Source organism: Sinohyriopsis cumingii, chromosome 2 (assembly GCF_028554795.1).
Source record: "Sinohyriopsis cumingii isolate HCF-2022 chromosome 2, ASM2855479v2, whole genome shotgun sequence".
NCBI classification, from domain to species: domain Eukaryota; kingdom Metazoa; phylum Mollusca; class Bivalvia; order Unionida; family Unionidae; genus Sinohyriopsis; species Sinohyriopsis cumingii.
The window spans coordinates 42,213,548-42,241,432 of NC_142962.1; the positions used below are offsets into that span (position 1 = coordinate 42,213,548).

Below are 27,885 nucleotides of genomic sequence, written 5' to 3' on the forward strand. Positions count from 1 at the left end.
TATGCAAGCTTCTTAATATTTATTTCAGTTCCATTCGAAGACAAGCCATTTGGAAATTATCTTTGGAAGGTAAGTTCTCTCATAGTCAACATATACACATATTTACACGTTGATGGATGTTAACGGCTTTGCCAGAGATGGCTATCGAAATGGATACTTCAAAAGTTATTGCAGAGTTTATTACCTTTGATAAATTTAAATATAAGCTTTTCACAGCAAAGAAATTTGCAGAAATAAATTGGAATAAAAATCATGATTCCCCCATAGAAGTTAGAAAATGGGTATCCGTTAGAATCAGTATAAGAAAAATGTATTTAAAAAAACGTTATTTATAACAACTGTTGCTAAAACGTATAAATTAACTGGGACTTTCTATCCAAAGCATTGTTCTCAAGTAAACAAGTTATACGGCATAGGAATAAGACTGCCACGAAAGAGTGGACCTCTTTTAAACTTGTATAGCATCAAGTTTTACTATGAAACTCGCTAACCAATTAGCTATTTGTATGCATATGAGGTTGAGCAGCAGAGGATGTGGACAAACCTTTTGCTAGAACGTCATTTAAAAAAAATAAAGCTTCTTACGAAAACGTAAAAATAGGTCAATAACGCCTAACCAAAGCCTCTAACTTACCGAGAGTGTCTCTAATCGGGTTATTATTTTTTTTTTACTTTATCTTTGTCATTTGTGTTTTTCTAAATTTGTATATACGTTTTGTTTACCCGCCGGACTTTTTTTGATGTCGCACCTCCTCTGTTGATATAAATGTATGAGTAATTAAATCAATCTCTCAGCCAAATATTGTATCAAGGCATATACTATATCGCGATCGAGGATCATGTAAATATATTTTTATCAATCGGTGTGGAGTAGATTGTGCTTTTGAAAAGAACTTTTTGAACCTATCATGTCCAGAACCCCACTACACCAAGTTCGATGAATATTCGTAGAGTATGTGTATCAAAACCATTAAACACAACTATTATATTGCAGTTATCTGTGATCACTTTAGGTATTTGTTTATATCACTGAGTAACATAAATTACATCAGTATTGTTATGCCTGCCTTGAGAAAATATTCTTGCTGGATTTTATTCTTTGTACAGCATTACGTCGTCATATACTACTAAATTACTAATAAATTCATCAAGGTCATCTACAGATGTGGCTTCATCAATATGGGTGATGAAGTTAATAATATCATCATCTTCGTCCAACAATTATGCGTTTTCATTAAAATCTTTATGTACACCGTAACATTTCTGATCATCAACTGACGGAGATACCAAATACAACCTATCCCATTTGAGCCAGCTCATCATCAAATTAAGCAGTAATTGTGTTTTACCCGATCCGGTTGGACCTATTATTATCATTCTGAAAGAATTTGGTAATGCTGAAATATGTTTTACTGGCTCTTGTTTTAGTGTCGCTGAGAAATCAATGACATCCATATTGTACAAATATAATAAATAATATGCATTTATATTGCGTTCGATGGAGAGCATCCGCCCCCACAACTGGATTAACAGCAATAATAACAAAACATAAAAAACGGGCACTTGCAGGTAAATGTGTAAAATGTGGTACGAGAAAATATGAATTGATTTCTAATAACACAGTTGGTGGTGATATCGCTACTTCATTAAAAAAATTACCAGAAATTCCATGGGCTAAATATCCAGGAGAAAAAACATCTTCCAGGATATAATTGTTGTGGTCCTGGAACCCGACTTGATATCCGACTTGACGAGCGAGATCAACCAAGACCTGGAGAATATCCAATATATGCTATTGATCAAGCATGTCACGCCCATGATGTAGCTTATAAAAGTAAAGATCTTCAACAGCGACATATTGCAGATGTTAAGTTGATTAACTCGTTAAATTCCATAAAAAATAAATCTATTAGAGAATCATTGGCTAATTGGTTGGTAAGATCTGCGATGAATGGTAAATTATTGTTCGGAGCTGGCAATTATTCAACCGAATATTATAAGATAATGGAATTGATTTACTATAGCCCAATAGGATATTGGAAAGGTAAAGCTGCGATTAGTAAACTTGCTGATACAGCAAATATTACACGTACTGTTGCTGCAAAATGGTTAGCACGACAGGCAATATGGAAAATTAACTACGACCACCTAAAACAATTCAGCAAGCACATTTTGAGGTCAGCGCTTCTAATGAAGTTCATCAAGCAGATATTTTAATTTTGCCATATGGTACTATTAAAATTAGAAAACGTCAATCACGTACATACAAATACACGTTAACTGTGCTTGATGTTGCAAGCAGATATAATAAAACAGAGAAATTATCAACTAAAACAGCAACTAAAGTTTCTTCTGCTTTTGAACGAATTTATCAGCGAGGACCCTTACGAATGGCTACAACTATTACAGGTTGATCCTGTCCAGGAATTTCTTGGTACAGTATCATCTCTGATGAAAAAACATAACGTCAAAATTAGACAAGGACATACCGCAGTTCATCGTGATCAGACAATTGTTGAACAATTTAATCGAACACTTGCTGAGCGGTTATTTGGATATCAATATGTGAATGGAAATATTTCAGAAAGATATGAGATCTCGCGAATGGTTTGCAAAATTACTAAGTGTGATACATGCGTTAAATAATGAAATTACTCGAACAACTTCCATGACACTCGTTAATGCGATAACAAAAAACATATACCTATACAACGACATGAATTTTCAAACAACCAGTATTGTGTAGTGTGACTGTCGGGTATTTATATGAACCTGGTGAACTTGAAGGTGATAAAAAAAGAGCGATTGATCCTATCTGGAGTATTACGACACATACAATTTCTAGCGTGGTAAGATCCACGGGCAGACTTGCAATCTACAGATTAGATTCAACTGCTCCTCAAGAGGATTTGTACGGGAACAATTACAAGAAATTCCTGAAGACACACAATTACAACCACATTCACTTTTGTAAATTAGCACCTCGACGTCGATTACGTTCAAGACAGGTCAGCATTACATTTTCGCGTGTGTGACCATCCTATTAACTCAATGTCATGATAAATTCAACATCGCGATCAATGTCGCGCTTAAAATTTTGTCACCCTGTTTACAACTAATTTTTTTACTTAATATAGCATTGTCAATAACATCGCTATTACCAGCAGTTTATGTGAAGTCTATGACAATTCTCCTCAAATGAGATATTCGTCTGACTCGAGACACTGCCATATAAACTGAATTTGACCATTCGATACGATCATCGACGATCCAAACATTTGTATCAGAGATTGATCCTTGTGATGAATGAATTGTCATTGCGCATCCTAGCGTCCATGGAATTTTGTCCATAGATAACGCGCTCTCAACAACATTGACAGGAACTAAACAATACCATTTAATACAAGATTTTTTTTTTGACGATCTTGGTATATCAACGTAAATATTCTGTCGTCGGGTATATGCTGTTCGGTAACACAATGGTATGAATAGATTTGAAAATTATTCTTCATGTAACATAAATAATTGTTGTTGAAGTGTATCACGAACTATCTTTCTATTTGCAACTATCAAATGATTTGGTCTCCATAAATTCAAAAAAATTGTTAATAGGAGTTTCGGAAATTATTAAATGCATTATTTCACATTGAATTTTATTCGGTTGTAGTCTGATTAATTTCTTAAGCTGTCTTAATTCTGAATCAAGTGCTCTATGATCATCAGTTGTTTCTTCATAATAATCTACAAAATTCCTCAGCCATTTATGTGGAGACTATAAAACAAACGGCGGTGGTTGACCATGATCGCCGCACATTATTACAGCAGTATTTTTGTCAATAATGAATCAAGAAATATTTTTAACATTACTAATGAAATGGTGCATATTTCATCCCAAACAATTATCCTTATAATATATTTATCTCCCATTCGTTCAGGAGTCTATTTATCTCACTTCAATTGAAAGAATTTATGATAAGTGCGTGATTTAATATTTCTTTCTCTCATTTCGCTTGCGAGTCTATGTGTAGGTGTTAATACAACTCTTTCTGAACAACTGTTAAAGAACCATTCAATTACACGAGTTGTTTTACCAGAACTCCAGGCCCATTGAGATAAACTGTTTATGTATAGCTACATTGTCATATACAGATGGTGGTGATGAAAATTTTGATATTTGATTTTTTAAAATATAAATAACATTAATTTCAAAGTTGGCGGATTCAGAATAATTAAGTATATTTTCTTGTTTTACTCTCCATCCACCCCATTATGTATAAGTGCCGATATGTAGTGGTTCTATTATTCCTGTCTTTTTTATTTATATGAAGCGAATCCGTAGCGACCCTGACAACAAACTCAGAAACTCTGTTTATCATCGATAATAGCTTTATAGAAACGTACACAAGCACTGAAGATCTTACATGAGTAAACTGCGGTGAATCACCATCAATACAACGCACAACTGTACCTAATTTAGTTCCGTCTAATAAAATAACATTACTTCGACTTATGCACGTATTACTATTAGTTGTATCAGCAATCATAAAATCTATTTCAGCGCCATCTATAATCAATCTTTTAAATGTCGTTTATGATGATATGATTATCCTTGACAGAATTTACCGATTATTTTTCTGCCAAGATGTTTTGCGATTTTATTCTCAAAATCAGTTTTATCAGGATTTTCATCATCAGAATATGTTTTGTTGTTGTAGCCAAATTTCTTTCTGCAGACGATATCATATATTTGCTTCACTTACTGTTAACAATAATAGTACATCTAGCATATACAGTAATAATACTGTTGGTGCCCGCATTTTTTCTGCAAAATGTTTCCTAAACCAGACATAACAAATCGAATGAAGATTTTTTTTAGCAAACTTAGATAACTCGATACAAGTAAATCCAGTCAAATCAAAATCCGGTAATGGTCCATTTATCTATACTGTTATCATATAGTGTGTAGGATGTCCTAATCGCTCAAAATACTTAGAACACTATCACATACCAAAAAAACATCCCGGATAACATGCAACCATATCAACTGAAACAATATCCTTATACTCCTATTTAGTATTCCATAATCCACCGTGTCTGTATTCGAAACAACTACGTTGTATTTCTTCAAGAAAATCCAATCGTGTTGGTTTCCACGAAAATTCCTCTCTAGTAAAATGAGCAGCAACAGACGGAACGTTCAATCATTTACTCCGTAATTGTACAACGTCGTCATGGGTATATTTCAACACAAAATTTTTCATTTATTCATGGAGAGATCTGTACGATAAATATATCCATTAGGCCGTACAAACTGATCATAGTTTCCATTATCAGAACTTCGATATAACCGTACTCATACAGGATCATTCTTACTTATTTCGATAACAAAAACAAAATAATATATCTCCTTGGTAAAATTTAGCAATACTATTTCGTGGAAATATTGTTACTGCGTTAGTCCATGCATGCGCAATATGATCAATAATTTCAATCGAAGCTCCTTTCGATGTATATTTATATTCATATAAATCTCTCCGGTTATCGTTCTTCCCATTATTGGAAATTTTAATTTCTTTCCTAATTCAACGACGTCTTTGACAGATGCTCTGGTATCTTTAACTATTTATCCCCACTCGTTTGGGGCCCCGAATGGCCGAGTGGTCTAAAGCGCTCTCCGTTACGGATCACTGCCATCTCACCTCCGTCTGCGTGGGTTCGAGTCTAGGATTCGGCCAATGTGGGTATGTGAGAAAGCTTGCCAGTAGCTTCTCTTGGGTCGGTGGTTCTCCCTAGGGTTTTCCCGGGTTCTTCCTCCACCATTAATACTGGCCGCAATGCATAGCCTGTCGTGTGCTGACAAATGGCGTTAAAACCCACAACAACAACAACAACAATCCCCACTCGTTTATTATATTACGAATTTTATCCGTTAAACCATTTCCACGTATCGCGTTTGCAAAATGTTCCGTTTCTGCTTCGGCTACACAATTTATTTTTGATAATTTAATTGGTTTTAGATTATTAACGCTGGGTTTATCATTTATGGGATACATTCCATAAATAACCGCGGTTACAGAATAAGCTCTTTCATAATACGGTTTGTAAATACCAGTCAACTTTCCTAGTTTGGAATTTTTACCTCATACGACAATTGTTTTCATTATAAAGGACAGGGTCACGTTTGTCACTGATCATCCAAGTATTATTGCTTGTTTCTGCTAATACAATAAAGCTAACTCTGAAAAAGTATCTTCGATTGTCGAGATAATTAATAATCGTTGCCGGTCGTTTGTCGTTCTTTGTAACATCGACGTCTTCGTCGACACCATGGGTATTGCGTGTGATTTTAAACGTTGACCACACATGAGATGCACCATCTTCGCTATATTCTTTCTTGGCGTCACGAATAGTATCAATCAAATTTTTATTCGTCGGATCAACCAGAGCTCGCATCGGTAAGTCTGGGGACATTCTGTCAAGATTAAATTTATCTTTAGAAGGCTTAATCTTAATCTCTCTTAATCCGTTCATAGTATAATTAAGACAAATATATGTGTGCAATATGGTGGTAAAATTACAAAGAACTGAAAAGATAATATAAGAAAACAAACACCAGTGATAATAATGATAAAGTTATAAAAAATGTGAACGATTATCTCGCTAGGTTTAAAATAATAATTTAGACAAATAATCATTTAAACAAATAATATTTGTTTAAATGATTATTTGTTTGTGAGACATCCTATCATCAAGTATTATGAAGCATCCCATGATGGTGTAATCAAGCACTGTTGACTGAAAAAACTAGTTGGTAATGTCACTAATACTGGTTATATCGTGCTCAATGCTAAAGGTAATAAATATTATTCCAGTCATAGGTTTGTCTACGAGTATTTTCGGGGGTACTCGAAGACGGTCTTGTGATAGATGAGATTGATGGAGAAAAACTCAATAGCTCTGTAGATAATTTGCGAGCCATTACACAAAGCCAGAGAGCAGATTTGGAAATACTGAAAAACATTCAAAAAATTGCAAGACTTTTTAATTCTGTAAATATAGAGACCGGTGAAGAACTTGTATTTCAGTCTACAAACGCAGCTGGAAAATATTTTGATATTCACCCGCTTTCAGTACAATATGTAGCAAATAATATTACAAATTCTGCTTTTTTCGAGAAATATAAACAAAAGATGACTTTTCATTATTGTTTAAGGAAGATAACTCTGTCAAGTTAAGATATCTCCGGTATTGTTGCTACTGATACTATATTACTATTAATTTATTTTATTTATTTGTGACACATTGTACGTGGCTAAATGCAACAGTTTTTTTAAACGTTTTGACGCTTCTATCGTCGATGTTGAAACTTTTAAAATCATATAATTATCGAAGTTTCAACAGGCGCATGTGTGGGTATTTTTATGCTTATGAATAATCGTGATAGAACAATTATCTGATCATTTTGAAGCTTCTATATCTGAAGGGAGATAACGCTATCTCTTTCTCTCCGGCACAGTAATTCAGTAGTTACCTCGCTTGTTATTGTGTTTAGTGACAAAGAAATAAATCCACGCTGCAACTTTACTCAGTACTGTATAATAATCATCTGTAGCAATCCAGCATAGGTAACTTTATTATAATTTCTAAAACATATATCAACCTAGCGCATTGCTAGCGCGACTGTTTCTCATACTTGGGGTCGGCGTTCGAATCTCGTGACTGACATACTGTCGACGGTGGCGATAATCGCGGTTTTTCTATATAAAGATGGGGGGTCAATTCCAAAGCTCAAATGTCAACAGAACAAAATCCTTCCACACCATGTCACCACGTGGTCGGTGATCTTTCGCACTCTCCCTAGCTTGATTATTGGTGTGTGTGTGTGTGTGTGTGTGTGTGTGTGTGTGTGTGTGCAGAAATCTGTTGAACGTAGAGAAGGCTCCCACATGTGTGTTGTACTGTCCATAGAATTAAGATTATATGTATCGTGCCGTCCTTCGAAATAATATTATATATGTATCCTCTTAAAGTGCTAGACTGTCGTTTGACAATCTATGAGTTCACACGAGGGTTGTGCTGTCCTTACAATTAAGATTGTAAATATATCGAGCCCTCTGAACCTGCTCGAATGTCATATGTTATCAAGGTGTTCACTTGTTCACATGGGTTTTGTGTTGTGTAAATATCTCGTGCGCTCTGAACCTGCTAGAAAATGTTTCGTTCCCTCTGAACCTGCGAGAATATCGTTTGGCAACGTAGAGTTTCACATGGGTGTTGTGTGGTCTAATGTTGTGTAAATATATTTTTTAAAATTCAACTTGATGCAGAAAGAATTATTTGTGATTTTGAATCATTGCAAATACTTGACTGTTAATATAGATATACACTACCAGCAGAGTACAGATTTATAAAATTCATCCAACAAGCTATGTTCCAATCTTTGGCAACCGTGAAAGATACGGAAGTTAAAGAATTCGTATCTCTCGTGATCGAATCAAATACATCAGATTTCGCTCACGAATACGAAACGACAAAATATATTAACACTTGCGTGAGGCAGTCAAAAAAGTTTATGTCAGATCGTGAAAATGAAAACAGTAAAGGGATTTGGAAAATGAAAATAATGAAGAAAGTGAAATTAGTAAATAGGATTTTGAAAGTGAAAGTATTGACAACGTCACTGATGAAAATGAAAGTTACGGCAATGTCGTGGTTAAATATCCTCTGACTTATATTCTATCTGAGAAATAAAAATAAAAATTCTGTTAAAATTTATTTGTTTATGATAATATTATCGTGTAATTTTTTCTCGATAATACACCAATTAAATCGTTAAGATGTTACGTCGAGATTTATAATCAAATATCTATTCTTAAATCAATTAAGTGTCCGGATAGGTCAGTAAGTCTGAAATTTATCCTTGATAATAACGGATTATGACAGTGCAGGTAAACAGGATTAATATGCTCTTGAACAATCAAAATATCCAGGAGGTACTTGCGGTTTAAATTATATATAAAATATATCCGTGTTGAGCCTGACTAGATCTTTCAAGATCTTTTTGATAACCGCCATCAATTGAAGCACGTACAAGATTTACTGCGTTTGTTAATGTGATATTTTATGGTGAAATATGTCTGCCGCCAATGTATGGATCATTGTTATGTCTGAGAAGAGATGCTGGTGGGGATACTTTCCTTCATGACTCGACGATCTGTGGGAAGTATTCATTGATATGATCGTTGAGTGATTTTTGTAGTTCGTCGGCGTTAAATCCTGGTAATACAAATTTTAATAAATTCGCTTCAGCTATTTTATGATGATTAATATATATTTGCCTGATCTTTGTTTTTCTTGCATTTCGTATATCATTAGTACTAGCATTTATTAACTCATTAGTAGCTCGATTAACAAATCTAAGGTCTTATACCAGTTGATTAATGTTGTATTGTTTCAATGATTTTCTATTTTAGATCGTTATTTATCAGCCAATGATCTGAAATCTGTTTCACAAGCAATATGATCGGAAGTTTTTCTATCAAAATCGATTATTGAAAACGATGTTTTGGGAAATATTCTACCATCAGAGAGTTTAATACGATATTCTACATAATTACGCCATTGATATCCTCGATATTCTGGAATTGTTATAAAAAAAAAATTTTGTAAGAAATTCATTTAACTTTGATTCTGGAAATCCTTGATATGCAGGCGGGATTTCAGGCAAACCTAAAAGAGACCGGATTGATGACTGATATATATCTCCAACATAATCTTGCGAATATATTTCTAACGCGGCTGATAAAGTCGGTTCGTGAACTGTTATATCTAATTTGGATTATAGATATAGATTTGTTTCTGCTCTGGAATTCATCATTGATTTGTTCGATTTGATATTACCTGTTGGAATTCTCACAACTTGCCAATCGGGAGTTCCATCATCTGTATTTTGTTGTTGTTATAGCAGATACAAGCGAATTATTTGCTGGAAATCCGCCAAATGATTTTAACCCAATATTTGGCCAACTATGATATACTCGTAATTGTGCCAGTGCTATTTCTTTCGCTGCAATTGCAGTTGGGAAGTTCACATTATATTCCGGATCTCTGATGATACCTAATCGTTTATAAATCATTTCAATGTTTAATATAACTGTTTTAATATCGCCTAATTTTACGTCAGCAGTCAACGGACTTCCAAAGATATCATCTGCGATTGTATTGAGTTTCTTAAAGTTTCTACGACGATTTGAAAACATATTTACGTGAACGTCATATTCTGCTCTCGGCGAGGTTAATTTAGTATCTAGTGTATTATAGTTATTGTCTACATATATTTGTGTAGCGGCATCTTCGTCAGATGTCGGATCTCTTAAAACAAGTATTTTATTTCCATTCATGCTGAGCAACACCTTTTGCAATTTCATTTCTAATAACTGCGATTGACACATTTGAGTCTCTGATTCTACCGCCGTCAGTAAATACTGAATGTTATGTGTAGTTGCATCCAGAACTCTACGAATTATGTCATTCCATCTGATATTACTCGTCTTTAAAACAATCTATTTATTCTGAAGAAAAAAAAAACTTCATCTCGGTCAACTCCAGAGAGGTTCATAATATCGGCAAGTTCATCTTTAGTCGTATAATTTGGCAGATCGATATCATCTTTTTTGTCATGTCTTTGATAGAAGTTCTTCCGTAAATATCTAACATTATACTTTCAGATCTGTTTGAAAAGATTAATGGCTACTTGCATACTCATGCACAACTTTACGAGGCGGTATAGTTGATGAAGATACAGTATCGAGTACAGCAATTGCTTCACGGCCGCATATTGGCGGATCGGTTATTGTTTGTGTTGGCAAAGTTGAATAACAGACTGGAGTTTTTATTGATTTTACGTAACTTATACATTCTTTAAGTAGATCCAACATATATGAATCAAAATAAACAATTCCATGCCAATCAATCGCGTATGCAACCCAAAGAGTACCAAGACCAGAACTGTTATCAAGACTAATGATACCGTTTCAGTATCGTTTGGTCGTTCTGGTAATTGATTGCGCATAAAAACCACCTGTGATTTTTTATATTTAATGTTTTAGCAGCATCAAGTAAATCAAAATTGAAAAGATCAATGAACTGTTCCTGGAAGTCTCAGACCTTTTCCGTATCGATAGGGGGTTCCTGGGAATCTTAGAACTTTCCCTCTTTTTTAAATCCTCTTCCTATTATATTACCAAAAGCCATTTTCCCAGCATCTCGAACAGCACCAAGTTCAGCTGTTTTTGCAATAACTGGAGCTGCAGCGGCAATTAACGCTTGTATAGCTGCAAGAAGTGGAAATATACCGCCTGTTTTAATTGAGTCCTAAACCGCATTAGCAGAAAGACTGAGTTTAACGCATGTTTTTGATTGTTTGGCGCTATTGACATGTCTGAGTTAACGCTCTGATGATGATAATTTATTTTGACCACCTGTAATCTTATCATTTTTGTGATATTTTTATTCCACAGTTTTTCGCTGAACTTGATTTATTAATCTGACCAGCAGTCAGACTGACATTAACATGATGATCTGACATTTCAAATATCGTGAGTGATTTACTTACCTGTTTTCTACTGGAACATCAATAACTCTCAATCGTCCAACAACACCTTCAGGTAACATTGCTTTATCGCTGAGTATAACTGCAATTGCTCTATAACCATCAGCAGGCAGACGAGCTACACGGGCTCGAAAATGTATATCAACGACAGATTGCCAGAATAAATCTAAATGTTCCAACAAAAGGTAATAGAATGGATATAGTGTTGTGAAATCCCGCTGAGATATCTACAAATCAGTGCCAACATGTTGATCATGCCACATAAATATCATCAACCTATGATAAGCACGTGCAACATGATTTTGTTTCAAATTTAACAAAACTTCTTCAGAAGGTTTTGATGTCCGTTTAACCTCAAAGCAACTGCAAAACTCCAAGTGTGTCAAATACTCTTGGATTTATTTCCTGCGAATCTACTCGCGAATATATGTCGTGGTGCAGAAACTCCTTGCTGTGATCCTATCTGCCACGTAAATAATCCAGCCCCATTGCTTTGAACGCTATCTGTAGTCATTGTCAACCATGATAACAATGATTTACCACCTGAATTCATAAATGCAATTAGTTTTTCTTCTTCAGCAAGCATCAATTGCGTTAGGTCCCAGACTGCATCATTGTAAGCAGCCTTTCTTACAAGTACCACGGTGTGTTTAGCTCCAAATATAACTTTTCTAACATTTCTACAAAATCCAAAGCTATCTGATAATGGAAGTTTACATTAAACATTTTCAATTCGAACACGCTGATTTGATACACTTGCGTCATAAGAATACTACTGATAATCGCGTATAGATTCATTTTTCAGAATTGGTGTGTCTATATCAAGTGCTGGATCAGATACACGTTTGAACATTTTATTTTAATTGTTTTCGTTTAACACGAATATCACATCCTGCTATTAAACTTGGCGTTATATTTTTTTCTTTTTCGGACTGGGGTATATTAGCCAACTCTGCTAGTTTTTGATTTGCAGCTTGATTTATTATTTTACTGATATTTGCAGGCATAATGTCAGTGCTGGGTAATTTTACTGGCTGTAGTTTTCTTCGTACTAATCGAGCTAATCTTTCTTTGATTGCTGAAAATGCTTTACCAGCAACGTTACCAACAGAGCCAATCAATTTATCGCAAATAGTTTCGATAGCTTTCATCCCTAATTGTTTTGCAATCGGTATTGCTTTTGGAGCTATCCTTCTGAATAAACCCATAACGGCATCACCGAGTCCATCTCCCTAAATCGCTTTGTAAGTTGGCAATCGTGAGTTTACTACCCTAACTATTACAGGCCCACGTTCAGCTGTGTGTATAATCATTATTAAATTACATGCTGATTAATTAATTGTTTTCAGTCGCTGTAATAATCATCAGCAATTTCATTAATGAGAGAATAGTAAATGTTACGATCCATAACACCGCATGTAAATAGTCTTCGACAAATATCAGATATTTCATTGATAATTTCTGGAGAATTATTTCCTCCAGTCAGAATTTCTAATCGGTCAACACCAAGGACAAGTTCTTAGACCACTTCCTTGATTAGAAAACCATTTCCAGTATCGCCTGGGCTAAATAAATCATGAAACCCTTCTTCTTCTCGTCTCTTTTTTAGTTCTACATCACGTTTAAAATCACGAAAATTCGGGTATCATCTTTTGCAGGTCCATTACTGTATATGAAATATGCTTCCTTAATCCAATCGCCCATCATTCTTCCAGTGAAAAAAAAAAATTATTTAGATTTTAAAAATTTCGCTTTTTGACGATGTCCACGTGCGGCAATATCTACTACTTTTTCACGTGGCACATTTGTGATATTTTAATACCTTTAGACGTAAATTATTTCTAACATCAGTTAGTTCTGGCAATTGTTGATGAGGAGGTTGTGGCTGTTTTTGTCATTCTATTTGTTGCAGCGGTGGAGGAAGTTAATGGGAAGGTTATTGCTGGGGAGGTTGTAGTTTTGACGCCAAAATGAAATTTATTTAAGTCGTCAATGTATTTATTATATACTTCATTATCACCTGTAGTCTGGGGTTTGTTATAATACACACGATATAACCATTTAAAATAAATATCAGTATTTATTTTAACATATTTAGGTTTTAAAATTTCAGACCTTCGAAAATGCAACACGAGGAAAAATCTTTATCTTTGATTTATTCTTTAAGTTCTTCAATAACAGCTTCTTTACATTTTTTAATCAATTCAGCATTTTCTTTCCTTACTTTAGGTTTAGGTACAAGATCTTTTTTTTTTGCATTGGCTAATTCAGTGCAAAATTTGCCAATTTACCTTAAAGTATTTCTTCCTCCATGGGGTTGAGGTTGAGCAGCAGCTATTTCAGTTGGAAGATCTCTTAAAATCTTGTTTGTTTGTTTGGTTCTTTTTGCTATTTTGTCAGTTTGATCAGCAGTTTGTTTTAACGTTGGAAGAAGATCTTCAGCAGCTTCTGTAACTCTTTCTTTTGTAACAGATTGGAATAATTTTGCTGTACCTTCTGCATATTCAACAGGAATATATCTTCCAATTGCTTCTAATCTTTCTCTAGCTAATCTACTAGTGTAAGATTCCATTGTTGATATAAAAATGATTTAATTACTCATACGTTTATAGCAGCAGAGGAGGTGCGACCTCAATAAAACGTCCAGCGGGTAAACAAAACGTATATATACAATTTTAGAAAAAACACAAACGACAAAGATAAAGTAACAAAAAACCTAACCCAATCAGAGAAACTCTCGGTAAATTAGAAGCTTCAGTTTGGCGTTATTGACCTAAACATTTCTTTCGTTTTCGTAGGAAGCTTATTTTTATTTTTAAATGACCTTTCAGCTAAAGATCTGTCACATCCTCTGCTGCTGGTTTTGTTTACAGTTTTAGTCGTTTAATTAATTTAAATGAGAGCACTTTCTTCTGGTTAATTTTCTACGATACAATTTATTGTCAGAGTAAACATATATGTTTCACGAAAGCATTCTTCGATGTGTCACTTAAATTTGAATAGACATTTCTAAAAGTTTTTTGACATGGTTGACTGACGTATTTGCGAAGTAGTCTGACACTTTCTCTTGTTTAATTAAATTTGGGGAGCTTTCGTTGGTGTACATACGCATATTTCTCCTTTGAATACATTTGCTATGATGTATAAGTGGCACAGGATGCAAAGTAAATGCATTCAGCTCTCATAATAAATATAATTTCTTAATATCACACCTATCAGACTCCGCATTTATGTCAGCCATATCCGATGTCGGTTAACTCTCAATTCGGCAGACTTTATAGTGTTGTTTTGATTGTCCTGTAGAAGAAGTAATTCTGTTTCTGACGTCATGGATTTCTCACTGGTATTCCGTAAATTAAGCAACGGCCTGGAATGGGCGTTTGTAAAAATCCCAGTCATTATGATTAAAATTACACAAAAATTAAGCTAATAAAGTAATGCGCATATAAGGTCGTCTATTTGTTTTCCGCGTAGACAAAGCCAACGCAAAAAAAAACATGTATGAACACAAGGAGTAAATTTATATCCAAAAGTGCCAACAAACATTCGTGTGAATATATGGAGTCAACTTATATCCAGAAGTCCCAACTTTCATACTATCTAGTCGTGCCACAAGTGTGTGTGTTTGAAAATCCTTGATCATTTTTTTACTAATCGGACTGAGGGGTATTATTGCGCACCAAATAATATAGGTGCAGTCAGTTTGGTTTGGGTGGATCTACGGGACGGCAAACCGAGTAGGGTATTTAATCAGAAGGCAGTTGGATTGTAGTGCATTGCCAAAACACTCACAAGAGTAAAATATCTGCGTAGTTGGAGTGATTGCTACACCTTTCTTGCATACCACTCGAAACTTTTATATGTTGTATGATTGTAGATTTTAATTGGTTATTATAACTAGATCGTTTGGCTTAGTTCTCTGTTGTATTAGATGGCGATTTCTATTTAACAGACCGCTCCGGTGGCCTAGTGGTTAGAGCGTCTGCCTCGGAAGCGGGAGGTCGTGGGTTCGAACCCCGGCCGAGCCATACCAAAGACATAAAAATGGTACTAACAGCTACCTCGCTTGGCGCTCAGCATTGAGAGGTTAGTTTTTTGACTGGTCGGCCTGGTGTCAGGATAATGTGACTGGGTGGGACATCATGCTACGTGTCTGCGGCATTATCCCCCACTGCTAGACATCACTATAAACTGCCACACTGCAGACATCGTAGCGATATGACTGAAAAATTGTTAAAGCTACGTTAAAAATCCTAATCACACACACACACACACTCTATTTAACATTTTAAACCAAAATTTCGAAGATCTTTACTTCAACGATACCAACATAACTTTATATATATATATATATATATATATATATATATATATATATATATATATATATATATATATATATATATATATATATATATATACATATATATATATATTAAGGCACGGAGTATCCTTGTGCTAAATTTACCCTCTGCAAGTGGACTTGTGCGTATTACGTTTAGTAAATGTACCCTTCCAGTAAATCTCAGCTTTTTCTATCCTATAATTAAGCGAAAAATACATAAAATGCTCCTTTTTTCCCCTAGATCGCGGCTAGGCATTGATCCTAATTTCACGTTGCAAAAATTAGTGGGAATAAAACTGATTTGTTAAAAGACATCGAACAGTATGGAGGTGTACCAAGTATGCAAAGCAGCATATATTGTTGCCAAGATTTTTGTTGAATAATCTAATATAAACTCTTTCGTTGATGTTTAGATTGGAAACTACCTACCCTCCCAATGTTTTACCGATTCTAACAACATTCTGTAGTTACTTTCAGTGTTCGTAATTTTGTAAAGATTCAGATTTGATGTCTTTTCTTGTGTACAGAAACTATAAAAAAAAAATTCATTGACAAGTTTCCACCAAGTCCTTGCGAAAACAACTAATAATAACGTCTTTTTTAGTACTACGGTAGGCTGACTAGGAATAAAAGATATGTATGGAAACCGAAGCGTGCAATAAATAATTATAAAAATGACAATTACGGGATTGCTATGTACATATTATTAGTGGAATTTATTATACATTTGTATCGCAGCCTAGTTCAATCCCTAATTTATAGATTTTCCGGTAGTAAATGGCATTTCGCATTTTTATCATCAAAACGTTTCATTTGTTTCTTGGTATATCTATTTTGCTTCTAAAGATACCGACAACAAAACAACATTAAATTTTAACAATATTTTCAACAGATAAGGAATATGACACCGTGTAAGTTATACATTATGGATACAGCTTGATACACCCTTGCTTAAGCACATTGTAATGACCTCAGTTTATTTCCGGTCCCTCAAACAATTCATTGCTTGTTAGGAACCTATTAGTACACTTAATTTGAATCAACGTTCAGCATTAAAAGTGTCCTAATATTCAAAGGCATATAAATTAAAAAGAGCTTTTCGACACACAGTGGATGTCTCAATGGATATTTCTCTTTTACACAAAAAAGTTATTTATGTACTCAAGACTGTTTTAAGAAACATTGTTCGGTATTCATGTTTTCCGCACATAATTTAGCATGATTTTGAAATAATGTTTCTGCTTTTTACATTTCTAAGAAGGGCTATAATAAATGGAGACCTCTTTCTCATATCAGAGACATCGTTTCATTTTAACCACAGATATATATATATATATATATATATATATATATATATATATATATATATATATATATATATATATATATATATATATATGTTTTTCTGGCGAAATTGTGATCAACATCAACTTGCATTTTAGTTAGTTATACGGTACTGTACATATATATACCTAACAGCACGTTTGCACTATTGGACTGAACAACAAATACAATCCATAAGGATTCATTTTCTGTTAAATACTGAGATCTATAATAGATGTGGATTTGAAATGTATATTTATGTACCACACATAAAACATAATATAATCAGCAGTTTAGTATCACATTTTAATTTTCGGCTGGTTTTAATATATTTGATTTTCAAATTAGCATAAAAATTAATACATCGCATCTATACACCATGATATTTTTAAGGACCTCTAATAGATATACATTTATGGGAATTAAATAATATAACAGCGATGTTTGAATGGGCTATTTTATTCACGTTGCATCCCAAGCACGTTAATACAGATCTGTCGCGTCAACACCAATAATATCTGAATGAATCAAATTTTGGTAACAGATTTTCCGGTGCTGGTTAATAACAACCAACAGTCTGTGGTCGCCATGCACTTTTATGCGCGTGTGGCATAGGTACCAGCTGACAATCCTGGTCCAGCTCCCCTAATCCTAATCCCATGCGGTTAGAGATTAGTTGATGTGATTATCTCTAATAAGATGCTATTTCTGCGGGCGTAACGTAACGATTGTTATTAATGCGTCTGTGAAAAAGTACCAACGTCTTCACAAACTAGCAATTCAACTTGTTACGTTTTAAATTAGCATTGTCACGAAGTTAATGCTGGCCTCAGCCTACGGCAGCTTACGAAAATAAGGTTTGTAAAAAGAATCGAGTTAGCATTTGTTTTAATAAAAAAATGACGAACACAGACCTAGTAGTTACCTTCATGAACGTTTATCTTCCAATGAGCCGTAAGGGAAGTTCATAAAATATTTTCATGATAACCGAGCCTGAGGTTACGTTCATAAATTTAGGAGGTTAGTGACCCATATTTTTTAGTTAGAAAATCTGACAACTAAGCTAGATTTACTCTCATGACATTTGGAGGTTTAAGAACCAAGGTTTTTCTTAAAGAAAATTTGACAACAATTAAACCAGAAGATATGCCTATTAAAAGATGGCGGTTAGTGAGCCACATTTTTCTGGTAAAATCATTTAATGATTAATGAGTCAAAGGTTCCTCGCATACAAGTTTGATAACGATATTCATAAAACGTTGATGTTCATAGAGTCAGTCTTTACGCTGATGCAATTTTTAGGACCACTGAGTCATATGTTTCGCTCCAGAAGTATTTGGGGTTAGAGAGTCGGGTCTTCCTCCTAAAAGAAATTTGACAAAAACTAAACCAGAACTTACACTCATACAGTTGTGATAACTATTGAGCCCATAACATTCTCAGAATTAGTAAGCCCTGTGTTTCTCATAAAAAGAAAGTTAACGACTGCTAAACCAGCGGTTACTCTAATAAAATTTTAATGACTGCTCATCCACGCGTTATACTTGTGAATCGTTGATTACCATTGAGCCAGGTGCTTCTAATAAAAAGAATTTACCGAGACGTTACGCTCATAAAAAGTTATGAAAAGTTACCAAAGTGTGGTCGATTTAAGTACTGGTTAAACAGCTTTACCGTCATAAATTAGCTAACAGAAACATGCGAAACCATCAAGATTTTTTAAAACCGAACAGCTATTTTCATTATCAAATTATACAATGAAATGTACGAGGAAAGGTATTGTGAATAAATTCTGTAATAATTCTAACAAGTTATATTCAAATAAAAAAGAATCGAATGTTCCAAATGAGTTTCAAATCCTCAAATGTACAGGTCTGCCAACAGTCCTGATGTATCGAAATAGCATTGTCCAGAGCTCCACTGAATATCTCACAATAGTCCCAGAATAATGTTTTGATCCACTGTGTCATTTGTAATTCAGATGAATAATCAAAGCAAATATTTCTTCCCAACTAATATATAAGCACAACATTAAATATATCTGCTGACAGCGGTTACAACAAGAACATAGGAAATAAGACTGACTAAAATTGTCCAGCTCCACGCACTTACAAGCATAAGGGGTGAAAACGCATTTTGCTACTACTGGCTAAATGACTTTTCGCAAATATTCCACATCGTAAAAGGACCCGATCAACCCAACCTATCCAATTGGGAACAACTCCATTCTTCTATGAACCAGCCTGACCGACCTGTCCAGTGCAGAAACAATGCAGAACTAGTAACAAGTTTTATTATTAACATTACTATTAATAATTCTAAACACTTACGTAAACACCTGTTTATAGATCCTTACACAATGTACAAATATAATATCTTAAAATAGAGCTTATACACGTTTACACAATGTACCTATATAATTTTTCTACAATTCAAGACATTGTGTGAAATTTACAGAATTAGTAGATATAGATATAAGACATTGTGTGAAATTTACAGAATTAGTAGATATAGATAAATGTTTAAATGGGATATAACTTGTTAACTGAGCCAAGATTTACGTCTCCTATACTACTTCCCAAGAAAGCTTAGTTTTATTGATATTGTACATCGATTTTGTGGTCGGTGCAATAAATGAAGTCTGTTAATACGTATCAGGACTCGGATACATCATCCCGAACGAGGGAAAACAATCTTTTGATCTATTTCACAAAGGAAAAGCATAAACAATGATTAAGTGCCCGAAATATTTTAGGTACAAATCATATAAGATAAACAAGCTGTTTATAACAGAAATTTAAATATCAGTTCTTGGCGAAAATAATTCGTAAAAGGGAGATTACATTGATCATTTTCATGATACTAGATAAGTCACGATACTAGATAAGTCACGATACTATATAAATCATTATAATCCCTGGGTTGCACAAGCATTATGAAATATTTATATATTTGAAATAGACTAGATCAAATGTTTCTGTTAGTCTAGATGCATAAGAGGATAGGGGACTAATTTTTTACCTGTACAAACATTATGCTTATCGTACATTTTATTGCATTATTTTCAGTTGTTTACTGTTCAACATTTATTAACGTTAAAGGATACATATGAATTGACAACCAGTTTACAAAGTTTTGTAAATACAATTACCAAAGATTAACTTTGACCTTCAAATAGGTGATATAAAATTATCACATATCATAGTATATTCAAACAGTACATTTTTACATATTTATAAATTGTTAGGAATCTGTGGTCTTACACTAAGTAAAAAAAATATCGAAAATCAGCAAGTTTAATAAAATTAACAAATAATTTATTTCCCGAGAATGAAAGGAAAAAAATTATAACGAACTTTCAGTATTGTGAATTAAATCCCAAAGAATACTAAAAGCTCTATCAGAAATCAAAGCTGTATAATGTATTGCAAGGAATTGCAGTGGGGTTCCGAATGAATTCCAATCTTGAATGTGCCGATATACAAATTTACTGGAATGGTGTTGATGTGCCAACAGTATTGATGGATGACAATGATATAATCCCAAAAGTATCTTAATGAGTTCACAATATTCCTAAAATAGTGATTCGGTCCGAAAGGTATCAATGAATACTTTGTAATTCCAACGAATAATTTAAATAAATAACTCGTCTCAAATTCAAATGAAAACAAATCAAATATTGATTCAACCCTGGCTCTTAAGATAGAAATAAAAAATGTATGTTTCCTTCTCGCTGATATAAAAACCTAAGTCAAACTATGAGGATCAGGATGAGGTCACAAGTTCTTTTCACAATATTCTAAACTGTCAACAATATCAGGTCTATTATTAAGACATTACTAAAAGATAATAGCAAACAACGATACAACATGAATTCCTATAAACAGTCTGTAGTAAGCGTGATTTTCCGCCAAAGCAGTGTTTTGAAACCAAAATCAGTCCTTAAGAACTCAGATCAAGGTAAGTGCTAACCTTGTCCATTCAACTGATTTATAATCACTCCAAGCGCAAAATTAGCTGTCAAAATTAAGAAAATAACGAGATCTCAGTCTAGATGCGTCCAAATTATGTTAAATGAAATCACTTTGCAAGTTCAATGTTTCTTTTGCTTAAATTCTGTTATCTGTGATTTTTTCTCTTCAAAAGCAGGTTTCTTTTCCAAATAGCTTCATTCGAATTCCATGGCAAAAATCTCATTTTTATTCTAGGTACAGTTTCTTTGCGAGTATCATATTACAGTGATGTCCATATTCACTACACTGGTGTAATTACTCCACCCCCATATTACAACGATGCTCATTTGGACCACACTGGTGTAATTACTCCACCCCTATTCCCAGGTATAAATATACATTGTAGTAATGCAGTGGAGTATTAGACAGACCATCAGAGAAGAGAAATACAATTTTGTAAAACATCTGCGTTAGTGACCTCAGGAACTAAATGTCTCTTAGCTGACATGCATGTTATCAATATACTATTTTCCTATGGTGTCTCATAGATTCAATCAAATGACTTTTGTAGAGTTTACACAGACAAGTTCTATTGTATATGATGTCATGTACGTTTTTCATATATTCAGACAAATGGGTATTTGAACGTGATTTAGACCTGTCGTGTGTAATGATGATGCAGAGGTTGAGGTAGCAATCAATACATTGGTATATTGGTAATTTGTACTCCCCAGTTCACAGAGAATCTAATGATAGCTGTCACTCCCTAAATATACATTAGTTTAAGACTATCCTGAAATATGCGACAATCTATTATAATTGTTGAACGTGAGAGTCTAGTCACTTTAATTTTGAAATATTTACGATTCAGCCTTACTTGACTTCAAACTGAGCATTACGAGGTTTGTACAAAGCGATCAAATAAACAACACTGTATGTTAATATGAATACCTTCTGTAAAATAGCATTGTTGCCAGACCTCACTTGTTTCCGTTTATATATATCCATCAATTTAGCGATTTTCTAAAATGTAATAGATTTGTGCAAGACTAGCACTTGGGGCAAGAATGAAGTATTTATTTTGAGGTCAAAAGGTCAAGCATCAAAAAGCTCTGTGGCTGAAAGAAAAAAAAAGTTATGGAAAATACATCAAATATAGTTACAAACCGTTATAGAGGACTTGCGTTTGAGATATGAAAGAAGCATATTGGTTTTGCAGACAAAAAGTCAAGCTTACTGCGCTGAAAAGAAGAAAAAACTTTTGCAGAATAACTTTTCCTGTACACTACCCCAAAAATTGGTGGATAGCTTTCGCTTAGGGTATTCAGATATATATATATATATATATATATATATATATATATATATATATATATATATATATATATATATATATATATATATATATATATATATTCTGAATTGGAAATGTTAGAGGTCATGGTGCGTCTAATAATATAATATTTGTTTCTGCACTTTAAATTTAGTTGAAGATTCCATACGTTGGCCAAAGCTTGGGGGGGGGGTCATTCTGGTGTGTGGTCAATAATCTTCAGAGTTCTAGTACTTACAATGTTGTTGTTGTTGTAGTTGCTGATGATCTAATAAGATTAAAATTGTTCTGCAAACTGCAGAATACATGGCCGCAGAGAGCGATCACGGGCCCCGGAGTCCCCCCCCCCCCCTTGTCGGCTCTGGCAGAATGCATACGTTGGCCTAGTTGGAGGTCATTGTGACGTTTGGTCCATATTCGCCAGAGTCAACGCTAGTACCTACAATGTTGTTGTTATTGTTGATGATGATGATGATAAGCTTATGGGTTCAACACCATTTTTCAGCACATAATAGACTATGAATGGTGGCCTCTATATCCAGTGGAGGAAGAACCCTGAAAAATCCAGAGAAGAGCAACCAATCCATGGTACACCACTGACAAGCTTTATCACATACCAACATCGGCCGAGCCTGAGACTCGAACCCAGGCATGCAGAGGTGAGATGTTGATGATCTGTAAACGTAAGCGCTTTAGACCACTCTGCCACCATGGGCCATAGACAATTCGTCCCTCTCCTCCGTACTCACACAATGAGAACGTTTCAACACAACGCTGGCGGACATCACGACGTTAACGGCGTTTTTGTTTAGTTATCGATGCAAAATATTCGTCTAGGTTTTCCAAGCAAACCTATGAGCTGCAAGAGCATTTTTCTGATCACTATTCAGGAATTGTAAGAGTTACATAATCAAATGATGTTGGATTCATTTCTTGTACGTGTATCTAACCAAATTTCAGTTTCCGTCAATGAACGAATTGTCTCAATTTGCATATCATTTCATTCCTATGCCATGTTCAATTTAGCGGAGTAATATAATAATATCAGTTAATAAGACTAATCAATCGATTTTCGGAAGGAATTGCTACTATCTGAACTTACATGCAATAGTATTGCACATAGTTAGTTAAATGGTGACATGCTGCTGAATATTCATATAAATATCATTAAGAAAGATCATTTTTAAAAGTTTGCAGCAGAATATTTTATATCAATTACATCCACTCAGAGACCATTAATTGTATCAATTTTAATGACATTTTATATTAATTCTATCTTCATTGTGATCATTAATTTGGTCAATTTTAATGACATTTTATATTAATTCTATCCTCATTGTGATCATTAATTTGGTCAATTTTAATGACATCTTATATTAATTCTATCTTCATTGTGATCATTAATTTGGTCAATTTTAATGACATTTTATATTAATTCTATCTTCATTGTGATCATTAAGTTGGTCAATTTTAATGACATTTTATATTAATTTTATCCTCATTGTGATCATTAATTTGGTCAATTTTAATGACATTTTATATTAATTCTATCCTCATTGTGATCATTAATTTGGTCAATTTTAATGACATCTTATATTAATTCTATCTTCATTGTGATCATTAAGTTGGTCAATTTTAATGACATCTTATATTAATTCTATCCTCATTGTGATCATTAATTTTGTCAATTTTAATGCCATTCCATATTAATTCCATCGATATATAGACCATTATTTTTGGCAAACGTGATGACATTTTATATCAATTCCATCCACGCAGAGACCACTGATTTAGCACTTTTAACGACATATTGTATTAGCTCCATCCACAAGAAGACCATGCATTTTTTTAAAATAGCTTTACTGACATTTTATATTAATTCCACCCACTTAGAGACAATTAAGTTTGTTAGATTTTTTTGACATTTTATACTAAATCCATCCTCATAGAAACCATTAATTTTGTAAATTGTGATGATCACATCATTTCTAGCGCTAGTTACTCTGGAATATTTAATAATAAAACGTAACAATAAATTCTGCAAAAAAAAAAAAATAAATAAAAAAAATAGCAAAATGATGTGATGTATTCATTTGAATTAAATTTTGCGTTTAATGCTTAGCGTTTGCGTAAATACGATCAGAATTTTTTGTAGACAAACATGTAAAAATATAAAAGTAAATTACTCAACAATTATGGATGCCATCTTCCATGCAGTGCATACAAATGCAAACAAAATGCCAACCAACTCGGATAACATGTATTTTCTTTCCGCAATATTTGTTTACCTAAGCACACTCTTACTGCAATAATTCCAATTGGAAATTAAATAGTTGAACAATGCATGATATTAATACAGAATGGAAATACACGTATGAAAGCAATCTTTATACTAACTGTTGAAAAGACAGTCAATATTGCAACGAATAATAGTTGTCCTGACGAAAGATACATAAAAACAAGATTGATCAAGTGACACTAAATACAATGTACATCACTTATTGAGTATTGAATGAATGATATATATTTTAATATTATTATTATCATTAATAATAATAATAATAATAATATTATTATTATTATTATTATTATTATTATTATTATTATTAGAGGAGGATGCGGAAGAGGAGAGGGAGAAATAGTTGAAAAGAGAAACTCGTGATATAAAATAGTATAATCGTAAGATAAATAGATAAAGTAAATAAAACATTTTAAAAACTAGGATAAATATAATTTTCTCCTGTTCCATGAAACGCTCCGCACACCTTTCAGTCTGGATCAGTAATTCTGCGATACATACGCCAAAAGCAAGCGGTCTCAAATGCACAAAATAATCATTTCATAATCAATACCTTATGCTAGTTGATTACATTTGATTACGTTTTCACGTCAAGATAATGTGGCTGGGCCAATACATATTATTTTTTGTGACACAGCCTTAGCACGTGCATCTTGATTTTTATTTTAGAATACTCGACTCGTATAGGAATACAATTATGTATAGAAAAAGTATAATTCTGAGCTTGTAAATATTGATCGATTATTTAGTGTTGCCGCATAGCGGATACGAGTGTCTTCGTATGAAAATGCGTCAGTAATTGTTTAATATACATTTTGTTGTTCTCTTATATGGATAGGTGATCGTGATATATTCAGGTAAACTAGTGAGAGATAGGAGATGGTGACATACACAGGTAAAATAGTTTGAGTTTCTTCACAAGTCTTTACTACAGTAACTGTTGCTAAATACAGCTAAATGTGGATAATCTCTAATTCTAAATAAGTGAAAATCCTTGAGGAGTCAAAAAATAGTTTGCTGGCTCCTATGTGTTTACTGCACTAACCAGGTTCTACTGAAAGATCCTAAATTGTTTACGTTATTGACGCTTGTCAAAGTCATCACAAATTCGTTGCGAAATAATTCATTTATAGATGCACTTTTTCTTGCATCTTACTGATGATTGGCATAATTGTAAAAAATGGTGACATTTAAGACAACACTTTGGGAAGGAAATCGCTGGTCAAAAGTGTCATTTTAGATACCTCTATCTTTCCTACGACGAGTTAAGTCAATTTTTAATCAATGATAATTCTGTATGACGTATGAGTATATGATTTCGTGACGTTTGGGACCTTGATTGAATTATGCTAAAAAATAATTGCATACAGAGATTGAACCTGTCAATCATTATATACACATATGCAGGCCCACCATTCAACTTTTTACATGAATACATATATATGTTATGTGCTTACGTATTTACCCACTAAACTTTCATCCTATATAATCAAAACCGCATAACCGTAAAGCAAACATCCTTTGACACAAAACAGCATAAGAGACTGAGGCTGATAAATGCTGAATGAATATCCTTGTAAAGCAAGGGACTTTTCTTTCTGTAAAAAGGACGGGCAAAAGAACGTGATACACGTGATTAAACGAGATTTATGGGCTACACGGAGAATTGATGCTCATTTGATGCAGTAGTGCTTCCATCAAGTCTTGTTATAGCTAGCTTTATGAGTCTGGCTCTTGATTGTTTGTTTTCAATCAGGCATTACAAATTCACAAGAGGTCACAAAGTGTCTTTAAGATCGGTATGAGATATATTATATCGGTCAAACTTTTGAGTGATTATTATACCTGCTGCCGAACAGTCTGCATTATGGTGATGCTTCAGGGATCTTGTTTTTCTCCAACGATGTAGTGGCATATGTTAGATGTGCAGTCCTGTAGCAAGAACAAAACTAAAGAGAACAACAAAAAACAAATTCTGAGAAAGTACATAGTCGGTACACTTTGCTGATAGTGTGTGCAGTTTAATATTTTTTATGTTATAATATGTGAACATATCATTTTATGTGATTCTGAATGGTCCAAATAGGCTCATGAAATTATGGTGCAGTATTCTCTTTACTGATTGGCTGCGATCGTGGGATAAATTTTTTTAACCCAGCCTTCTGGATTGTTTGGTTTTGAATGAACATTTTGGCCGCTAATTTTCAACTCCATGTCAACTGACTCGCGAAAGGGAATTGAAGAAAAATTAATTCAGCTGGCTGAATATGGACAAGTTACCCCCACAGGGGTTTGCTATGTCATGTATAAAATACCACCATAAGAAAAATGGCATAAAACTACAAGACATGAGCAACAATAAGAAGTAGAACTAATGGTATTGCTCATTTCATAGCGGTGGGGGGGAGGGGCGATATATATATATATATATATATATATATATATATATATATATATATATATATATATATATATATGGAATCCACTGTATATACAAGTTTAAATGTTACAGAAGTAAAAAACACTAACCTTTGATATTTTTATTTACCCCAGAAATCATTGTTCATAGTCTCAACCATTCAATTTACAAATATTTACGCATATTTCTCTTAAATTACTATTTAAATGATCAGAATGGTATTTTCAATACTGCGTATCTCACGTTTGTTGTGGACACTGCGAATATCACAATCTTTCATTTGGTTCTTTGAAAGTTTCATTTGTCACTCAGGAAACTCATTGTTCACTTTATCAGCTATATATTCAAATAGACGAAACAGCTTCTTTAGTTTATTCATAAACAAATCTAATAAACCAAAACCTAAAATGCCTACAACAACAGTGTACATGTAGTTCTTAATACACTATACTATACGAAATGTGGCTTCAAACCACGATCTGATTAGCATAAGGTGGCAAAATAAAAATAGTTCTCTGAAGTAGCTGGTTGAGTAGTACCGTTTTACGGATTGAAATACTGACGGTACGTTACGGAAATTTAATAAAGAGAACCCAAGCAGA

The 27,885-nt window shown here is 33.7% G+C and overlaps 1 protein-coding gene across 1 annotated transcript in view; it reads left to right on the plus strand.

Moving 5' to 3' along the window:
- Positions 1-27,885, plus strand: part of LOC149804718 (uncharacterized) — an 89,789-nt gene that overhangs the window by 49,143 nt on the left and 12,761 nt on the right. The window contains exon 3 of the mRNA XM_089933385.1: positions 29-69. Within this exon, the coding sequence (XP_089789511.1) occupies positions 29-69 (41 nt within the window). The remainder of the gene's footprint in view (positions 1-28; positions 70-27,885) is intronic.